This window comes from Panicum virgatum, chromosome 5K, assembly GCF_016808335.1.
Source record: "Panicum virgatum strain AP13 chromosome 5K, P.virgatum_v5, whole genome shotgun sequence".
In the NCBI taxonomy this organism is placed as follows: Eukaryota; Viridiplantae; Streptophyta; class Magnoliopsida; order Poales; family Poaceae; genus Panicum; species Panicum virgatum.
In genome coordinates this window covers 44,950,508-44,971,241 of record NC_053140.1, presented here as the reverse complement: position 1 = coordinate 44,971,241, position 20,734 = coordinate 44,950,508, and the positions used below count along the sequence as shown (strand labels likewise).

At 43.4% G+C, this 20,734-nt stretch overlaps 1 protein-coding gene across 2 annotated transcripts; it reads left to right on the top strand.

Moving 5' to 3' along the window:
• Positions 1-8,223: 8,223 nt before the first annotated feature.
• LOC120707720 (ABC transporter B family member 4-like) lies at positions 8,224-19,265 on the top strand. 2 transcript variants are annotated; one of them, XR_005689070.1, is made up of 13 exons: positions 8,224-8,516; positions 8,601-8,655; positions 8,931-9,106; positions 9,339-9,560; positions 9,651-9,889; positions 10,098-10,623; positions 10,717-10,990; positions 11,087-11,720; positions 11,813-12,041; positions 12,146-12,412; positions 12,500-12,763; positions 16,644-18,608; positions 18,884-19,265. XR_005689070.1 is itself a non-coding variant. In XM_039992713.1 (12 exons), exons 1-12 carry the CDS (start codon positions 8,280-8,282, stop codon positions 13,592-13,594), a joined length of 3,765 nt encoding a protein of 1,254 aa, XP_039848647.1. In that variant the 5' UTR covers positions 8,226-8,279; the 3' UTR covers positions 13,595-13,677. The 2 variants fall into 2 exon arrangements, 1 of the variants encoding a protein (XP_039848647.1); XM_039992713.1 differs by lacking the exons at positions 16,644-18,608; positions 18,884-19,265 and adding an exon at positions 12,953-13,677 and having other exon boundaries at positions 8,226-8,516.
• The last annotated feature ends 1,469 nt before the right edge of the window (positions 19,266-20,734 follow it).

The following is a 20,734-nucleotide window of genomic DNA, read 5'->3' as shown; positions in this document are numbered from 1 at the left end:
TACTTGAAATGGCTGGGCGCCCTGCCTGACGCCCGGCCGGCTTCGGTCAGGGATCGTTATGCAGGAAAAACTAAAATTTATTTACATATAAGTCCCTACCGCCGGGCGGCAAGGGGCCGGCCGCCCTGCAACCGGGCGGTAGGGGTATAAAACTGTAAATTATGAAACCAAAAATATATTTTTGTAAAAAATATTTTTAAAAATATAAAAATAAAAAAGCCGCGACAAACGGGATGGTGCACGAGCACGTTGACCCGCAGATTCCATTCTGGCCATCGCTCGCTACTTGCGATTTTTTCTTTTTTATATTTAAAAAATCAAAATTTCAAAAATATATGGCCATTCCAGGAAATTACGAAAATGGGCCCCTGTCACCCATGCGTGGCGCACCAGGAAATTGCGAAAATGCAGGCACACCAGGCGAGGCCTCAGGATGGCTATGCCCGGCACCACGTGGAGGCACTAGCTGGCGCGGTGAGTCTCTTGATCATATTTGCATATATATTAATATTAATAAGATAATTCATGTGTTACTAACTGTTCCTTTACTCAATGGATGTGGTTTCACCTTTGCAATATGATGGAGACGGACTGCTCGACTTACCTAACGAGGGTACGTGCCGGATCCCCCAATGACCCAGTTTGAGCAGACAGAGGCATGGTCGAGTCAGCGTGACCAGTTGCGTTCAGTATTGCACAACTTGGGAAGCCGTGTGCAGTATGAAGACAGCCACAGGTCGTCTCAGGCCTCGTCGTCGTTTCCGTGTCCGGCGACTGCGCACCAGCCGATGTCTCAGTACTACACAACTGCAGGTAACGTAGATATCTCTTTAAAATTATATCAAGTGTTGTTACATATTTACTAATATCACAAACATGATACGATCTAACTACTGCGTTCGGCCATACTGGAATGTTTAGATGGGCACCACCAGTTGGCGGACCGTATCCAGGGATGGTACCGGGGCCACAGATACCGGCCTACACAGGTTAGTTTATGTTTCGTATTTCGGTTTCTACATGTCATGACGAAAGACACGAGCGTACGCTAACATCCGCATTTTATGCATAGGATTCTACCCCCATGCGGGTGCCGGACCTTCTTCCTCCTTTCGACCTGGTACAAAACACTCTCTCAATACACTCACTAATTTACCACGCAACATATGTTGGTTTACGTTTATATGTTACGCAGGGTTTGTTTCGAGTACGTTTGTTCTAGATAATGAGGGCATCACCTTAGACGAACTCGACAACTTGACTCCAGACTCACCTGGCGCGCACGGTGACCCCGATGTCTTGGTGTATTCACAGCTAGGAGGAGCACCACTTGGGATCTCTCAGCAGCAGACACCGCAGCCCCCTTTGCGTCCTGAGCGACAGGTGAGGTCTCTGGATCGTCACACCTACTCCGAGGGCCATGTCCGTGCCCAGCAGAGGGCTAAGAGGGTCCGACACCCTAGGGGTGGTTAGATATATCCGATGATTGTATCTTTGATGTTTATTTGTAATGAGATCGCTGTGGATGCTTATTTGTACACTTCAACGTTCGCCTCTGTTCGCTCTCGTATTTTCCATTACATACGTAGATGGTATGTTTATGTTTCGATGCTCCATTAGGACTAACTACGATTCAAACTCGACATTATGTACATGTCCAGTGAATGCAAGTTAGGTACGAGACATACATACAAGCATAATACAATATTAACAATACTAAATCCGAATACATTTTAAACTGATGAACATCATATGTTATAGATCATGGCATGAAATCATCTAGGTCGTCATCCCAGTTGACAGATGGTGATGCTGCAGGTGGTGTAGTATGGCTCGACGAACCTCTTGCCTTTCCCTTTCTCTCTTTTCTGGATCTACGTTCATGTACAGGGGGAGGAACATCATGTGTTGGAGGCCATGGTTTGGGGGGCATGAAGTCATCCATGTCGTCATCCCAGTTAACACAAGTTTGTCCTGCAAGTGGTGCAGCATGACTAGACGAACCTCTTGCCTTTCCCTTTGTCTCTTTTCTGGTTCTAGGTTCATGTACATGGGGAGGAACATCATGTGTTGGAGGCCATGGTTTGGGGGCATAAAGTCATCCATGTCGTCATCCCAATTAACACAAGTTGGTGCTTGATGTGCTGCAGCATGACTCGATGAACTTCCGGTCATCTGTTCTTACGGAGACCAAGTACTATCACTCGAAGATCTTATCCACCTCCTTCGTCTAGTTTGCGGCATAAGTCCACCGAAGATACATACCAATTTACGGAAATTTGGTATCGATTTGTTAATCAACTCCGTGTCCTCGGGGTAATCCTAGCATATAATTAAACAATAATTTAACTATTTCATAAATATGGATTCCAAATGACAGACAGGATTAGAACTGAATGAGAGTTACCATAATGTGCATCTCATACACCTCTGGCCGCATCCATATCTTACAAGAACTTTGTAAGAATCCAATGATATTAGAATGATTCGCTAGTTCACATACCCTCATGTATATCTTCCGACGTTCTAGCAGGTGTCCCTTTACATCTTGTGTTGTAATACCTCGAAATAATGTGAAATCTTTAAACTCTACTACTTTGGACAACACTATCTCTATCGTACCATCCGCTAACAGATCCAACTTCTTATTGATAACAAGATGAGTCATGATATCAAGTATTATACTAGATTTTTCTTCGGTCCATGAAAATCCGCCACAATTGGAGGCAGTCATTGCCTTATGCTGCAATATCAATAAGGTAATGTATTAATTCTATTCTAATTCATAAGTAATTTAAAAACAAGTCTGTAATAGTACTGAAATTGTAATACTAAACGAGTGTTCTAAAACACCAAATCTAATTCAGCTAATCTGCTAATTAAATTAAATTGTTATACAATATCAATGGATTCATACGGAAGTTACCGGTAGATCACAAGTGCACAATCTGGCAGAGCTTCGCCGCTTCCCTTCTCCTCACCCCTCTCTTTTTTTCTGAATTTTTGGTGGAATTTTTGGGCTCAAATTTGAAGGGAATGGGGGAATGTGGGTGGAGGCCTTATATAGAGGGGGGACCCTGTCGCCCGAGGGGGGGGGGGCGACCGGCCCCCTGCCACCGAGCCCCGCGCTGCGCTACCAGGGACCTGCTTGTAAATTTTTTTTACAAAAAAGGCCTGTCGCCCAGACAGGGGGCCTGTCGCCCTCTCCATGGGCGACAGGGGCCTATTTTCGCATTTTTCAGAAACGACCATATATTTTTGAAATTTTGATTTTTTTAATATAAAAAAGAAAAAATCGCTCGCTACTTCTCCTTCCAACAAACGATCCGACAGCCGCTGCGACCCCACAGGCGCGGGCCGGCATCCGGCGCGGGAGCGCATTTTCCTTCCCTTTCCTGCTGTTCCGTTTTTGTCTAGCCCAGTTCGCATGTGGTTTATTTTTTTGGTCCAGTTTGTTGCTGCTGGCGTGGCCCGTTATGTGTGTCATTAGTTCATTTTTTACAGCCCGGATTTTTGGGATATTGGAAATTGGAAATATGTGGGGTCCACAAATATCAAGCTCTCCAAACCACAGACAGGGACAGCGGTGGATTTTTAAAATCTGTGCCTTCTTTTCCCTCTCCCTCATCTGGCCTTTTCGTTTTCCCTCTCATCTCATCTGTTTCGTCTCCCTCTCTCCTTCACCAGTTAGGGTGTTCTAGAATTTATTTAGGTTCGACTCCATGACTATATACTTTTGTGCAATGGGTTTTTACTATATACTAAGAATGACCTACCATATTGATTAGGGTCAGTCACGTAATACTGGCATTCTTGTCCTAACTGGTTAGGGTCAGTCACGTCATACTATCACACTCGGCCCAACGAGTTAGGGTGCTCTGGATTTTTAAGGGTTCTACTCCATGACCATATATTTTTGTATAATGGGTTTTTAACTATATACTAATAGTGACATGCTATACTGATCAGGGTCAGTCACGTAATACTGGCATTCTAGTCCTAACTGGTTAGGGTCAGTCACGTAATACTACCATTCTCGTCGTAACTAGTTAGGGTCAGTCACGTCATACTATCATACTCGGCCCAACGAGTTAGGGTGCTCTGAATTTTTAAGGGTTCTACTCCATGACCATATACTTTTTGTATAATAGGTTTTAACTATATACTAATGATGACATGCTATACTGATTAGGGTCAGTCACGTAGTACTGCCATTCTCGTCCTAACTGGTTAGGTTCAGTCACGCAATACTGCCATTCTCGTCCTAACTGGTTAGGGTCAGTCACGTCATACTGTCATACTCGGCCCAACGAGTTAGGGTGCTCTGAATTTTTAAGGGTTCTACTCTATGACCATATACTTTTTGTAGTATAATGGGTTTTAACTATATACTAATATACTAATAGTGACATGCTATAATGATTAGGGTCAATCACGTAGTACTGCCATTTTCGTCCTAACTGGTTAGGGTCAGTCACGCCATACTGTCATACTCGGCCCAACGAGTTAGGGTGCTCTGGATTTTTAAGGGTTCTACTCAATGACCATATACTTTTGTATAATTGATTTTTTTCCTATATACTAAGGATGACCTGCCATACTGATTAGGGTCAGTCACGTAATACTGGCATTCTCATCCTAACTGGTTAGGGTCAGTCACGTCATGCTGTCATACTCGGCCCAACGAGTTAGGACCTGTGTGGGGAGTGGTTGGTGCAGATACACCTGGATCTTTTCTCCCATTAAATGTTTTAGGAATGTGATGGATCTATTTTTTTCCCCAAAACGCAAATTATATGCTATTTTGTTACACCAAAAAATGCAAAATTTATTATTTATTCATACAAATTATAACGACTAAATTTTTTGAAAATAAATATATCTCATTTAAAGATTTACACCTAAGTTCATAAAAATTGGTCACATAACTTATACATATAGCACAAATCCACTAAAGTTTTACCATCATATATATAAACAAGTTATTTACCTAAGTTATTTGCCTTATTTTTTTGCAAAGTTTTCTTATTCAAACTTTTTTACTGTAAAAACTTGCGTACCTAATTTTCGCTTTTTACAAAATAATTATACACATAAGTTTTGTAATTACTTTGTAAAAACTTGTGTACCTATTTTTCTCTACGCACTTATATATGATAATGCTTATGTCAGCCAGCACGTTGTTTCAATATCATCAGTGTTATCATTTTATATATTAAACTTATGCGAAAAGGATGTAATAACTTATCCAGAAAGAAAAACTTTGTATATAACTTTTATTCGAACATATTTAGATATATAACTTTATGCTAGATACGCAGAACAGTGAACGATTGATATAAAAAATTGTATGCACAACTTTTTTCTTATAACCCACATTAACTTTTGCTAGTGCATCCAAGAAAAAATAGAAATTTATGTATATAACTTTTTTTGAACATATTTAGATATATAACTTATGCTAGATACGCAGAACATCGAACAATTAATATAAATATTTGTATACATAACTTTTTGTTATATCCCATATTTAACTTTTTGCAGTGCATCCATGAAAAAATAAAAAACTTATGTATATAACTTTTTGTTCGAACATATTTAGATATATAACTTATGCTACATACGCAGAACAATGAACGATTTATATAAAAATTTGTCTACCCAACTTTTTCCTATAACCTATATATGTAACTTTCTACTGATCTTGGAAAAATGGAAAATAACATTTTTACTAAAATTATTGTTTTTCTTATTTTTCTAAAAATAATTTTTCGGTTTGAATCTAACTTTTATTTCACTTCCCCCACCCGAAATACTACTCCCTCTTTCGCACGCTCCCGAAAAAAAAATTATGTGACCTGAAAGATAATTGTGCTCACGGCCCAACAAAGAGAAGGACTCGTGCAGTGAGAAGAGAAGAAAAATGGTGTGGACGTTTGCGGCCAGTCTGAAAAGCGAAAGGGAATTTTGAGTGGATGCCCAAAATAAAATATATTAGGTTGTCCGATCGTGTGCTAGCTTTCCTAGTGGCGCGTTGCCCCGTCGACCCAAGTCAGCAGCGGGGCTCCCGTGTCCTGTCCCGTTCCTCTTGTGGGGGCCTGGGGGGTGGGGGGTATCAGATCATGTGACGTGAGCGCACCTCGTGCGGCCAGGCTCCCAGATTCCAGCTTCCAACTCTAGCTAGGCTGCATACTAGTACTATACTTGGCATGCAAGGAATCGCCTGCTGCTCCTGTCCGTCCAGCCGCGCCGGAGAGAAGTCAAAGAAGGCTCCACCCACCCAACGGGCCGTTCTTGACTCTCTTTCCTCTTGGTAGTCAAAGATTGACAAGTGCTACCACTCGCCCGAGCAGCAGCTTGGATCCAGCCGCGCCGGAGAGAAGTCAAAGAAGGCTCCACCCACCCAACGGGCCGTTCTTGACTCTCTTTCCTCTTGGTAGTCAAAGATTGACAAGTGCTACCACTCGCCCGAGCAGCAGCTTGGACATGAAGGCACGAAGCCACAGGGTGTGTTTAGATCCTTGAAAAAGTGGGAGAAAAAGTCACATCGAACACTGTAGTATATTGTAGCATTTTTTGTTTGTTTGTGGTAAATATTGTTCTACCATGACCTAACTAGGCTCAAAAGATTCGTCTCGCAACGTACATCAAAACTATGCAATTCGTTTTTTTATTTAACTACATTTAGTACTCTATGCATGAGTCATTTACTATATTTAATGTTTCGATGTTATTTCGATGTGATGGAAAATTTGGAAAGTTTGAAAAAGTTTGAGATCTAAACACACCCACAGTAGAAAACCAATCAGCAATCATGCAACACATATGCACGTGGTCAAAATGTGTCTTGACACCACGTGTGGACCGTGATGCCAAGCGAGGCCGAGGACGTTGCTCGGTCTGTCCCCTAGCTGCCCCGGCGTCCATGCTCCGATGGCTAAAGCTTTATCTTCATAATTTCTGGATTTGTAATGTTCGAGCTCAAGCAAGCAGTGGCGGATCTAGGATTTGCTCTTTGGGGGCTCATCTCCCTTCTTCTTCCTCCCTCATTTCTTTCCCTTTCTTCTTACTCCTTCTTGCCTATACTTTCCATGGAGTTTCTAGGGGTAGGGGTGCTTAAGCCCCCCCTGCCCCCACGCTAGATCCGCCTCTGAGCTCAAGAAATGAATCTGTCGCGAGAAGAGAAATTAAATAAATTTTTCAGAGAAATCGTATTTTTATAGATATTTCACTCACTTTTTCTGCCCATGACAAGAGTGAAGGATGATGGAGCGCATCTGGTTTTGCAGTAGCTTGTGGCACGAAGTCGTGCCGGCCGGTCCAACCGCGATCTGCGAGGAAAGAGGACATCGAAAGGATTGGACGATCGCATTACTGCACCTAATATGATCCCCATTAAACGAACTCCCTGCAAATAACCTTTTCTGCGGACCATGCCGTTGTCCAAATTGACTGTACACAAGCAAATGGGAATGGATTATTAGTATGTCAACGAGAAAAAAACGCAATCCTTTACTTTTCAGAAATGAGAAAAAAAATCAGTGCATTTGTTCCGACAAAGAAGGCACTGCTAGACGTTAAGTGCACCGCAAGCAAGTCAGCTGATCTCACGCTGAACGAAACTATACATCACTGCAGGAAAGAAGCACTCTAGTTTGCACCCATTTTATGGAACCGAGGTCTTGTTTAGTTGCAGATGTAAAGTTTTTGAAATGCAATCTTTTTTACATTTGAAATATTAAACATATATTAACTATAAAACTAATTACAGAACTCGTTTGTAAATTTCGAGATGAATTTATTAAGACTAATTAATTCGTCATTAGCATATGGTTACTGTAGCAATTTAGTATCTAATCATAGTCTAATTAGGCTCATTAGATTCGTCTCGTCTCGTAATTTACAAGTAAACTATATAATTAGTTTTTTTATTTTGTTTAGATTTAATACTACATATATGTGCCGCGATATTCGATATGATAGTTTTAGAATGTAAACTTTATGCATCTAAATATGACCCGACACTGATGTTTTGCATGATAGCCACAGGATGCAAGCACGACCTGATGCTTCGCGTGCATTTTCTCCGTCCTATCTTCCCGTGATCCAGTGATCGTTCCGGGTCGCTTCCTAGCTCCATAACCGCGGCGACAAGTCTAATTAACCCCGGCACCAGGCATGATGCGGCGCCATATATTGTGCCGTGCTTCCACTAGACCTTCGTACTCCACAGAGAGAGATTCCAGCAGGGCGGCAAGCCGAGTTAGGCGTGCGCCACCATGGACGGCGGGGAGAAGAAGGATGCCACGGCGGCGGCGGCGGCGGCGGCCAAGAAGGTGTCGCTGCTCGGCATGTTCCGGTACGCCGACCGCCTGGACGTGCTGCTGATGGTGGTCGGCGCGGTGGGCGCGGTGGCCAACGGCGTGACGGAGCCCCTCATGACCATCCTCTTCGGCAACGTCATCGACTCCTTTGGCGACAGCACCGCGCAGAGCATCATCCGCAGCGTCAGAAAGGTGGGTGCACCTTCGTCGTAATTAAACCGGCGGCCGTGTGGCTTGATGAGCAGCCGGTTCTAACAGTGGGCTTTCTTCCTCCAGGTTGTTCTCAACTTCATATATCTGGGCATCGGAGCAGCAGTTGTCTCCTTCCTTCGTAAGTGGAATTTTACTCGGTTCTCAGATTCAATGATAGTTCTGTCACTAAAACTATGGGTGTGAAGAAGTTATACAAGGAAAAAAACTGTTAACAGTGTGCAACTAAACTAAAACTACCATTTCTCAAGTATCATTGATTCATTGTGCTCACAGCATTTAATGATCTCAAAGGAACTAGCTACGTATCATTCGCCGAGCTCTCTCTTTGCTAGAATTTACTTCTCCTTGTATGGTTCAAATGCTAATACAGGGCTCACCTTTCACTTGTCCCAGAGGTCTCGTGCTGGACGATGGCTGGAGAAAGGCAGTCAGCCCGCATCCGTTCTTTATACCTCAACGCTGTCCTGAGACAAGATATTGCATTCTTCGATACAGAGTTGACAACAGGCCAAGCAGTTTCCAGGATGTCCAGCGATACCCTCGTGATTCAGGACGCTCTTGGCGAGAAGGTATTAGATTCATTTTTCCCGCCACATACCAAGAACACAAGCTCGCAGACCTGCAGAAAAGCGAGATAACACATACAGTATTATTTGTTTTACATTTTCAGCAAAATAGATGAATGACTTGTTTTGTGTGTGTTATAGCAAACTGCGCTTTTTTTTCATACTCTGCATCAAGACTCACCTTGAGCTGCTGTTGCTGAGCTATTCATGAATCTATTACCTTTATCATTTACAGGCAGGAAAGCTTCTACAACTCGCATCTGCCTTTTTTGGTGGTTTTGTAATAGCATTTACAAGAGGCTGGCTCCTCACTCTTGTCATGCTAACATCATTACCGCTAATTGCTATTGCCGGTGCAGTTTCTGCACAGTTTCTAACCAAGGTTTCTAGCAAGAAACTAACATCTTATGGGGATGCTGGGGACACAGTTGAGCAGACCATCGGAGCTATACGCACGGTGTGTTCAAATTATGTCAATTATTTCACAGTATATCAATTACTTTGCCAATAGAGGACAGTAAGTAAAATATCTTATTTTAATATACAGGTAGTTTCGTTCAATGGTGAGAAAAAAGCTATTGCAATGTACAAAAATTTGATCAAGAAGGCATACAAGACTGATATTTTGGAAGGCCTCATCAATGGTTTTGGCATGGGATCTGTCTTTTGCATTTTGTTCAGCAGCTATGGGCTAGCTTTCTGGTATGGTGGAAAGCTAATCGTTGACAAAGGCTACACTGGAGGGAAAATTATAACAGTTTTGTTTGCTGTGTTAACTGGCGCTACGTGAGTTTCTGGAACCCTAACAGTAGAAATACGAAACTACACAGTTGCAGCTCTGTAGATATGTACTTGTTTTCTCATGATCCTGCCTTCATGATATCTCTTATATGTTTCCTCAACAACATGCACGACATGAACAGTGCTTATGAACCTATTAGTTCATATCCATAATAATGTCCTGAACATCACACAATTCAATTCTTTGCAACAGTTCTTTAGGTAATGCAACACCTTCTTTATCTGCAATTGCCGAGGGTCAGTCTGCAGCATACAGATTGTTTGAAACCATTGAAAGGAAACCAGAAATAGATTCAGGTGATACAAGCGGCATGGTCTTAGAAGATATCAAGGGTGATGTCGAGCTAAAAGATGTTCACTTTCGCTACCCTTCAAGACCTGATCAATTGATATTAGATGGATTGTCATTACAAGTAGCCAGTGGGACAACAATGGCCATAGTTGGAGAGAGTGGAAGTGGCAAGTCAACTGTTATCAGCCTAGTTGAACGGTTCTATGATCCACAGGCTGGTGAAGTTCTGATAGACGGTATTAACATCAAGAACATTAGGCTCAGTTGGATAAGAGAGAAGATTGGTCTGGTCAGCCAAGAACCGGTGCTCTTTATGACCTCCATTAAAGATAACATCATGTACGGTAAAGAAGATGCGACACTTGAAGAGATCAAGAGAGCAGCTGAGCTTGCAAATGCAGCAAACTTCATCGACAAGTTGCCGAATGTATGGAAAGGAAAAATGGAATATTTGCAAAAACTTTTTGACACTTAATATTATTTTAATAAGCAATTAACAGTGTTTTCCATGATATACCAGGGCTATGATACATTGGTTGGGCAGCGTGGCACACAGCTTTCTGGAGGACAGAAGCAAAGAATTGCAATAGCAAGAGCCATCCTTAAAGATCCAAAAATACTTTTGCTTGATGAAGCAACAAGTGCATTGGATGTGGAATCTGAGCGGATAGTTCAGGAGGCACTGAATAGGATAATGGTGGAAAGGACCACACTTGTTGTTGCTCATCGTTTAAGCACTGTAAGGAATGTTGACTGCATAACAGTTGTTCGTCAAGGGAAAATAGTTGAACAAGGTTTGATTATTTTTTATACTTATTTTTATTTTCCAGAGATTTTCCCTTGTCAAGCTGTGTTAATCCATTTGTCACAAAAATATATTTTATATACAGGCCCTCATGATGCATTGGTGAAGGATCCTAATGGAGCCTACTCCCAGCTTATTAGGCTACAAGAGAGTCGTGCCGATGAAAGGCGTAAACATGCAGACTCTGGGGTACCAGACTCCAGATCAAAAAGCACCAGTTTGTCATTTAGACAGTCAATGAATAAAGATTCTTTTGGTAATAGCAACAGATATTCCTTCAAGAACCCCTTAGTATTGTCAGCTGAACTACATGAAGATAGGATCATGGGTGGACAGAAAACAGAAGAGCTCTCTGATGTTGTGGCACATAAGAAAGCATCAATAGGACGTCTTTTCAAGCTAAACATACCAGAAGTTCCAGTTCTTCTATTAGGTTCTATAGCAGCAGCAGTACATGGAGTCATTTTCCCATTGTTTGGTATATTAATGTCTGGTGTTATAAAATCGTTCTATGAACCACCAGATAAGCTGAAAAAGGATACTAGCTTTTGGGCTCTGATATCTGTTGTTATGGGGGTTGCAAGTTTGATTTCAATCCCAGCAGAATATTCTTTGTTTGCGATTGCTGGTGGCAAACTTATAGAGCGTATACGTACTTTGTCATTTCAAAGCATTGTGCACCAAGAAGTTGGTTGGTTTGACAATGCCTCGAATTCCAGGTATAATTTTCAATTGACCTTTTACTTATTCTATCTCTTCCAAACATATTTAGATTTATATCAATATTATGAGTTCTCTTTACTACTTGCAGTGGGGCGCTTGGTACAAAGCTCTCAGTTGACGCCTTAAATGTCCGACGCTTAGCAGGAGATAATTTGGCCCTTATAGTGCAGTCCATAGCTTCCTTAACAACTGGATTTGTCATAGCCTTTGCTGCAGACTGGAGGCTTGCACTGATCATCACATGTGTGATTCCTTTGGTAGGGGTACAAGGTTATGCTCAAGTAAAGTTCTTGAAGGGGTTTAATGAAGATGCTAAGGTGATACATGACAACTGTAAAACATCATATCCTGCTTTATTGAGCATGAGCTCTTCTAATTATACCTGAGTTTCTTATCATGACAAAGTGTTCCTATTATGCAGGAGATGTATGAAAATGCAAGTCAAATTGCAACTGATGCTGTCGGTAGTATCAGAACAGTAGTATCTTTCTGTGCTGAGAAAAGAGTGGTTGCAACATACAACGAGAACTGTGAAGCTCTAAGGAAACAGGGCATTCGAAGTGGAATTGTTGGAGGGCTTGGTTATGGCTTCTCATTCTTAATGTTGTATCTCACATATGGTCTTTGTTTCTATGTTGGTGCACAGTTTGTACGTCAGGGAAAAACTACTTTTCCAGATGTTTTCAAGGTAAGATATGTACTAATTTGTACCTACCATTTAGTGCAGAAGTATTAATTTTATGAATCATTCACCAACTGATTGGAAGTTTTCCAGGTTTTCTTCGCCTTAGTTTTGGCATCTATTGGGGTTTCACAGGCTAGTGCACTGGCTTCTGATGCAACAAAGGCAAGGGATTCTGCTATATCCATTTTCAGTATTCTGGATAGGAAGTCAAAAATCGACTCAAGTAGCGATGATGGGATGACACTGGATAATGTCACTGGCAATATTAATTTTAACAATGTCGGTTTCAAGTACCCGCAACGCCCTGATGTCCAGATATTCAGTGACTTTACCTTGCACATTCCTTCTGGAAAGGTACAATTGAACTTGCAACTATGTATCACCTTTTTTTTTTCATTTCTTGCAGTAGGGTAGCCCCAAATAATTGGATGCGATGTATCTAGTTCCAGAGGCATTACATATGGAACCCTGCTTTATTCGAAGTCTGATAATTCCAAAGCACTGGAACAGTATGATTCAACCCTTTCCTTCCTTTTTTTACAGACAGTAGCACTTGTTGGAGAGAGTGGTAGCGGCAAGTCCACCATAATTGCTTTACTGGAGCGTTTCTATGATCCTGATTCTGGTGGAATCTCACTAGATGGTGTTGAAATTAAAAGCCTAAAAGTTAGGTGGCTAAGGGATCAAATGGGGCTGGTAGGCCAGGAGCCGGTGCTTTTCAATGACACACTCCGTGCCAACATAACATATGGGAAACACGGTGAGGTTACAGAGGAAGAGGTTATGGCTGTGGCCAAGGCAGCCAATGCCCATGAGTTCATATCAGGCTTGCCACAAGGATATGACACCATGGTGGGAGAGAAAGGAATTCAGCTATCTGGTGGGCAGAAACAACGGGTAGCTATTGCAAGGGCCATAATCAAGGATCCTAAGATACTACTACTTGATGAAGCAACCAGCGCATTGGATGCTGAATCCGAGCGCATCGTTCAAGATGCATTGGACCGAGTCATGGTCAGCCGAACCACCATTGTGGTGGCACACCGCCTCTCCACGATCAAAGGGGCTGATATGATTGCGGTCCTAAAGGAAGGCAAGATTGCAGAGAAGGGAAGGCATGAAGCCTTGATGCGCATCAAGGGTGGAGCCTACGCTTCATTAGTAGAGCTCCGCTCGAAATCATGATAGAATAATGTATCTTTATATCATTTGCGCATTTGTACAAGACTTACAAGTACTATTTGGTCATAGAGTCCGATTGTTCGTTATTTTTTTGAAGTTATGTAACGAACATGGCACCATTGATGCCATTTCGAGTGATTTTGGTGATCGAATGACAACACAACACTTAGACTAATATGATTGTTAAGATGATCATTCTCAGGCTTTTAGGTTCAAGTGATGACAAAGAGGAAGAGAAGATAGGCGTAGGAAGGCCCGAAGGACCGCCCCTACAAGGGTTCCGCTACCCGGTTAGCGGACGGGGGTCGAGGGGGAGCCGCCCCTCGCGGGTCTCAGGGCAGCACCCTGAAAGCTCTTCAGATCAGGAGCACCGGAAGAACCGATGCCTAAGCATCGGTGCATCCGATGCTTGTCGGAAGAACCGGCGCTATGAAGTTTGGTGCAGAAGGGAATCGAAGCCAAGTCAGCCTATAGACACCGGTTGAACCGACAGGTCAAAAAGGGGGCATCGGTGCATTGGGCGTCCTATGTTCCAGAGACGATGTCAAGAGCCTAGGAGAAGATTCTTCAGCACCGGTTGAACCGGTGAAGCATCGGTGCATACCATCGGTGTAATGACGTCAGCTGTCAGGAGAAGATTCTTAAGCACCGGATGAACCGGTGATGCATCGGAACAAAGCATCGGTTCAACTGGTGGTCACTGCATCAGCTGTTAGGACTTCAACGGCTACTTCGGTTTATGAGTGACCGGAAGAACTGATGCTACCTCTGCCAGAGGCATCGGTTCTTCCGGTGGTACGTAGATTTTCAGCTAACCGTTGGAGCAACGGCTACAAGACTTGGTGGCCTATATATACGCCTCACCCCGGCCATTTGAAGATTGTTGGAGTTGCTGGACATCCCACATGCACCCAAGAACATCTCCAAGCCATACAAAAGCATCAAGATCATATCCTTAGCCCTTAGCACACTTTGAGAGTGTTGTGTAAAGGATTAGCTCTTAGTGAGTGTGATTGCAAGGCTTAGAGCATTTGTGCCGTGGTTCATTAGCGAACCAAAACAAGAGCTTGGTGCGCCGGCAGCTTGGAGCGTGAAGCTCGCCGGCAACGTCATCGACCCTCCGACTTGGTGTGGAGCGGCGACGACATCTTTGTGCGGGGGACGTGGAGACCCCCATCCTTTGTGGAGAAGCTCCTTAGTGGAACCCGGGGCCAAGGTGACCGTGATTGTGTTCACGGAAGAGACTTGGTGGCCGAGTAGCAATACTCTTAGTGAGTGCTACAACAACGTGGATATAGGTGTGCCTTTGTGGCTAACCGAACCACGGGATAAACACCCGCGTCAAGAGTTTGCTATCTCCTATCCCGCTCTTTAAGCTTCCGCATTTTATACTAGCAATTTGTGTGCCTTTACTTTCATAGAATAGTTTCTTGATAGGAAAGGCTATAGGTTGCTAAACTCTTTTGGGATAGAGGTTTCACACTAGAACAACCTAGTTGCACATCTAGATAGCATGTTTTAGTTTAAGTTTTGTACAAACTAGTTGGAGCCATAGGTCTAAGTTTTTAGAGTACCTAATTCATCCCCTCCCCCTTTTAGGTTAGAGCACCCGATCACTTTCAAGTTAAAGTAAGAAGTTTGAGCTCAAGATACTGGCAGATTAAGGAAGCATATTAAGGTTTTTCAAAAAAAAAGGAAGCAAAGTTTGTCTCTGTGTACGCACTTTCTGAATAAACCAGCAGATTGCGCCTCTGAAGTCTGGACAGTATGCGTTCTCTATTTAATTCAAATCCTAAACCCCACAGCTAGTATTGCTTTACCAAAACAAAATACACCAGATGGGCACCACGCAATGATTCACCAACCAGTAAGTTTCACCCATAAAATAGTACGCCGTGATGAGGTATTTGTCGTCTTGACTCTTGAGCACCCACCCTCCACACAAAAAAAAAAAACAAATAGGCTAGTACTACGAACAGCTACGCGTCGGGTATGCGTCAACTGAAGTGAGAAGCGCGAGCGAATTTCAGAACATGGCATACCTTTGGGCTAGCGAGGTCATCCCCACCCACGATTGCTCCGCCGCCGCCCCGCAGGTATCTGTCGCCGATTATCTCCTTTTTTTAAAAAAACTATTATCTCTATATATATATAGAGTAGTATTATATTATACCCTAGGTACTAAATATTATTGAGTACCCGACCACCCCGGACCGCGCCGGCGCCCAGCTGGGTTTCCACCGCGCTGCACCGTTTTTTTTTTCCTTCCCCGTCCCCGGGCCCCCAGCGGTTTCTTCTCCCACCCCCACCCCAGCTCGCGATCCCTTTCCCGTTCCTCCCGTCGCCCCCAGCTCCCGATCCGTTTCCCGATGCCGCTCCTCTCATCGCCGGAGACTAGCGCCGCCCGACGCCAGCTGCTGCTCCTCCCGAAACCGCTCCTCCCGTCACCGTTCCGGTGACTGGCGCCTCTCGCCGCCGCCGATCCGTTCCCGACACCGCACCTCATCCCGACGCCGCACCTCCTCCCGTCGCCGCACCCCTCCTCCGACGGCGCTCCCTCCTCCCGACGCCATTCCGCGAGACCGTCCTCCCGTCGTCGTCACCCCCAAGAGATCCTACTATGCCCGCCGACGAGATCATCCCCTGGCCTGCCTCCAGGTCATGGATGAATAGATGGCACGGCATGGATGAATCGCCTGCGTATCCCCCCATTCAAGGTGACGCTCTCCCGTCGCTGTCGATCCTCCTACTGCCTGCCCTGTGATTCCCCCTCATCTTTTGTTGTTCCTACGTTTAATTCCGTGCAAGCTCTATATTTGTCTGCCAAGTACAAGATGCTCCTCTATCCTCACTCCATTCGATTCCCCTTGATTTTGGTCAAATTTGTTCATTCGTACCGGTGATTCGTCCAGGTTTAGTTCAAATTAGGTCATAATTTGTTGCAATCGGTAGCTGCGTCATCCTTTTCCCTGTTTTCTTGGTGCATCATTCTTCAGTTTTCCCTTCCGTATTCATTTCAATGGGTATTTCACCTGACACTGTCGATTTGCAGGATGGATTCTCGGCAGAGATTGGTCCACAGATGCATATCTACCTGAGGTCCTGAGCAGGGTGGTGTTCGAGCAGCTTCCGATTTGGTCGTCAATCGCGTGCCCTGGTTCCGATCGATTCAGCCTTGTGGATTGGCGACGACGGCCACCAGGGATCCAATCTCCTCTGCTATAGCTTGGTGTTCCTTCCATGGAGCGGCAGGTTTGTTTGGATGAGCATTCATTGATGCCTACGGTGAGTCTGATGCTCCTTTTTTTTCTCACATTAATTCGATTCTCCTGCTGTTGCCTGATTACTCCTGTTGGTGGCGACAATTGTTTGTGATAATGATGATTGGGTTGAAGAATTGATGATGATTGATTGTCCGCATTGTTGGTGACGATTTGTGATTGGATCCCTGGTGTTATTTGGAGTAGTAAGCGTACCTATTAGCAATCCCAAATTTAGTGACAGCTGGTGCAGGAGCAACCAGTTCAGCTTTGTTCTATTTTGGTGACCTGAGCAGTTTGAAGTATTTCTGGCATATTCTGTTGTGCCTCGTCGCCTCCTGTCCTGGTCACATACATCATCGTAGGTTGTGGCGACGAGTTGCTGTTTTGGATCTGACCAAATCTCCTTTAATTGCCCATTCAGTCAAGGCTCCGTAGCTTCTTCTCCACATAGTGAACTTTGGATGCCTCGTATAATTTTGTTGTTAAATGTTGATGTACCTAATTTGAACAGTTCGTTACTTGAGTTTCTTCATGAGATATCCTACTGCCTACGCATGTCCCTGACTGGCAAGCTATGGGCAATGAGCACCCCCAGCCTCAACCAGCTCCGATCTGAATACAGCTAGTAGAACACCCTCTGTTGAGAAGCTGAGCGCCAACACAATCCTTTCAACCTTGCTCTGTGGTGGGAATTATAACAATTACCTTGCCATGTCCGTTCTAGTTCAGTTAAACAATTACCCTACTCTATAGTGAGCTTGGCAATGACCTGTGAATTAATTGTTTCTTGGGATTAATATTTTTTTATTTATTACTAGTTCATGGTATTTTTTTTTCAAAATACCATAAATGATTTCCCTGTTCTCAGTTTGTCTCCCTCACTTGTGGATAGTCTGAGGACACAAGGAGCATATTCTACTGGGTCTCCTGTCCAGGACTAGTTCAGATGCTCCTGTGCTCCTTGAGAAGCTCAGCTTTAGGCATGAGAGGTGAGCTCTTACCTATTGCTGCTTGATCACTTTATGTATTCTTGATCTTTCCTTAGACAGAGGCATGCTTAACCTTTTTAATTGATTTAACTTTCAATAGTTTTATATTAAATAATTCATGCTTTGTATGTCTTATATGGAGAAAGAATATGCAGAAATGAAGCACTTCCTTTGTGCTGATCATAGCTTTTTTACTTAGTATATTCAGTCCTTTCCTTTGCCATTAAATTATGAAATCTCTGGTGCATGTATACCTTTGGACCTTGCTTGATCTAAATATTTACATGTTCAGTGCAGCTGATTAATACTCTACTGTTCATGGATCCTATTTACAGGATGATGTTAAAGTTTTAAGGTTGCCGACTTTTACTTTGGTTAGCACAGATTGTAGGTTAGATGACATCTAGTAATCTCTGTTGCTTTGTTTTAGTTTTGATGCTACTGTTAATATTGAGTCCCTGTATACAGTGTCAGCATGATTGCATAGGTGGAATAATTATGGCTAAACTGAAATGGCTCACGGAATCTAGGAATAAATTAAACAAAAGATCTGGAAAACTTAAAACCATAAGACTGGATTGGAGAAATCTTTTCTTAAAAATACACAGGTGCATTGCTGCTGCGATTCGGATGAAGGATATGGTTGGACAATCAGAAGCAGGTTGTTGAACTTAGACATGGCTGGAAGCACACAAGCCTAAGATCCAGCAGCACAATCTGAACTGCAGCTGTTTTTAGCTGCCAAGTTCCCCTTGACATCAGATGGTGCGGCCTACCTCCTCAGAATCACTAACTAGACAGCTAGAACAAGTTGAAATTGAGCTTGCTACACCCAATCTATGGAATGTTCTTCCTCCGATTCTGCTAATGATTTAATTCACACTCCTAATTATCATTGTGTATGCGAGTCAGTGACCCTCTGCTTGTAATTGGACTCTGTCGCTTAATCTGTAATATGTTCATTCAAATGGTTTTTTTTCAGGAAACCAATCTATAAAATGACAATGACGCCAGTATATTAAAATGATTTTTTTTTGCAGGTGTAGTGGACACCACGATCTCCATTATTGACAGTGTCATCTTTCAGCGCTACCCATCATCACAATTAGGTGTTTAGGGACAGTTCCCCTTCATCATTTGATGGATTTTGTGCAGAAAGCATTTGTTGTACAGTAGATATATTCTGAGTTTCATGTTAGGATGGTATATTTAGAGTCTATGTGTATAGTTTCTTATAAAAATATATGTTCGTAGTGGCAGGTGATAGAAATAATGATGCGATTACGAGTTCATCTGTGTTTATGGTATTTATGAACCGGCTCAGAAAAAATGTGTGGTGTTCGTAGATAATGAGATTTTATTTATGAACCGGCTCAGAAAAAATGTGTGGTGTTCGTAGATAATGATATTTTAGCATCAACATGATTTTGGTATATGTGATTAGAAAAGGCATCAACATGAGTGTTATTCGGGATAGGGTCGGGGTGGCACCAATTGAGGAGAAACTTACTCAGCATCGGCTGAGATGGTTTGGACATGTCCAACGAAGGCCTCCTGAGGCGCCGGTGCGTAATGGGATCCTCGAGCTAGTCGATAATGTAAAGAGGGGTAGAGGTAGACCTAAACTGACGTGGGATGAGTCGGTTAAGAGAGACCTTAAGGATTGGAACATCTCTAAAGAGATAGCTTTAGATAGGAGCGCTTGGAGACTAGCTATCAAGGTGCCTGAACCTTGAACTTATTTCTTTCGGGTTTCATCTCTAGCCTACCCCAACTTGCTTGGGAAAAAAGGCTATGTTGTTGTTGTTGTTGTTGTGATTAGAAAATTAACATTACTATCTGACTGTATGTCGCGCAACTACAACACATTTTGTTTTTTTTTGGAGCATAAAACCTTTGTTTTCCGCTGCTCTGGGCATACGAATCAATTTCTATCCTAGCGCTTATTTGCTCTTAAAAACCTTTTTTTCCATTCCCTAGAAATTTGTTTGGTGGCTTCTTGTATGAATAACGTTGCCATTTATGCAGCCCGGAGAGAAAACGGGCGAATCCCTGGCTTTACCTTATTTCCGTAGGCCGGAGAGAGGACGCTTGGTCAAACTGGCACCACACCAGCGCGCGCCTGAAAAAAAAAGCGGCAAAAGCGAGCGTGGGAAAAGCGAGGACGACGTGGTGCGGGGATTCCCTGACTTCACCACGGCAAAGTCAGGGCTGACTTTACTAGCTGCTGATGCCGTTCCTTCTCCATCGTATGGCCGATGAATCTTGCAGCGTATATTACTCAGCCCAAGTAAAGCCCAACTCGAGAACAGAGTAGGAGAACGAAAAACTTTCTTGCTCTGCAGCCGTCGCCAGACGCAGTTTTGGCGCGGGAATAAGCAGCGCACAACGCTGTTTTGGCGGGGAACCCGCAGCGGGCGACGGAGTTTGGCGGAGTGTCGCCCGGGGAACTGGCGGCGAGCACAAGAGACGGACAGCTCGAGCGCGGCGCCGCTGCTCGAGGACCTCGGCTAGCTACGCGAACGGCGTGGCTGCGCAGGGACCTCGGCTAGCTGCGCGAGTGCGGCGCGGGTGGTTTACAGGTATTCGCCGCCATCTTCCCTCCCTATCCTGCTGCATTTAAAAGATATCTGAAAGAACTCCATCTTTCTCTTGCATTTGTTTAGAATAATTCACTCATATGTATTCATGTTTTTTAGTACGTAATGAGTGTCTAAATTCGACTGAGCACTGATAGATATTCAATGGCAGAACCTAACAAGTGAGTTTGGTTTACATTCAAAATTTCTTTGCTTTATTTGTATCTTTATGTCTACCTATATGTATATGTTTACTTTCGGTGTAGGGAAAATATGAATCCAGTTTGGGTACCTCGGGCTGGTCAGACATTT

What these genes read in the sequence shown, in the direction of transcription:
- LOC120707720 (XM_039992713.1), top strand. Translation starts at nt 8,280, where the DNA reads ATGGACGGCGGGGAGAAGAAGGATGCCACGGCGGCGGCGGCGGCGGCG. An exon ending in AGGGAAAATAGTTGAACAAG is followed by an intron (nt 10,991 to 11,086) that starts GTTTGATTATTT and finishes TTTTATATACAG; the next exon opens with GCCCTCATGATGCATTGGTG. An exon ending in CTTTTCCAGATGTTTTCAAG is followed by an intron (nt 12,413 to 12,499) that starts GTAAGATATGTA and finishes GAAGTTTTCCAG; the next exon opens with GTTTTCTTCGCCTTAGTTTT.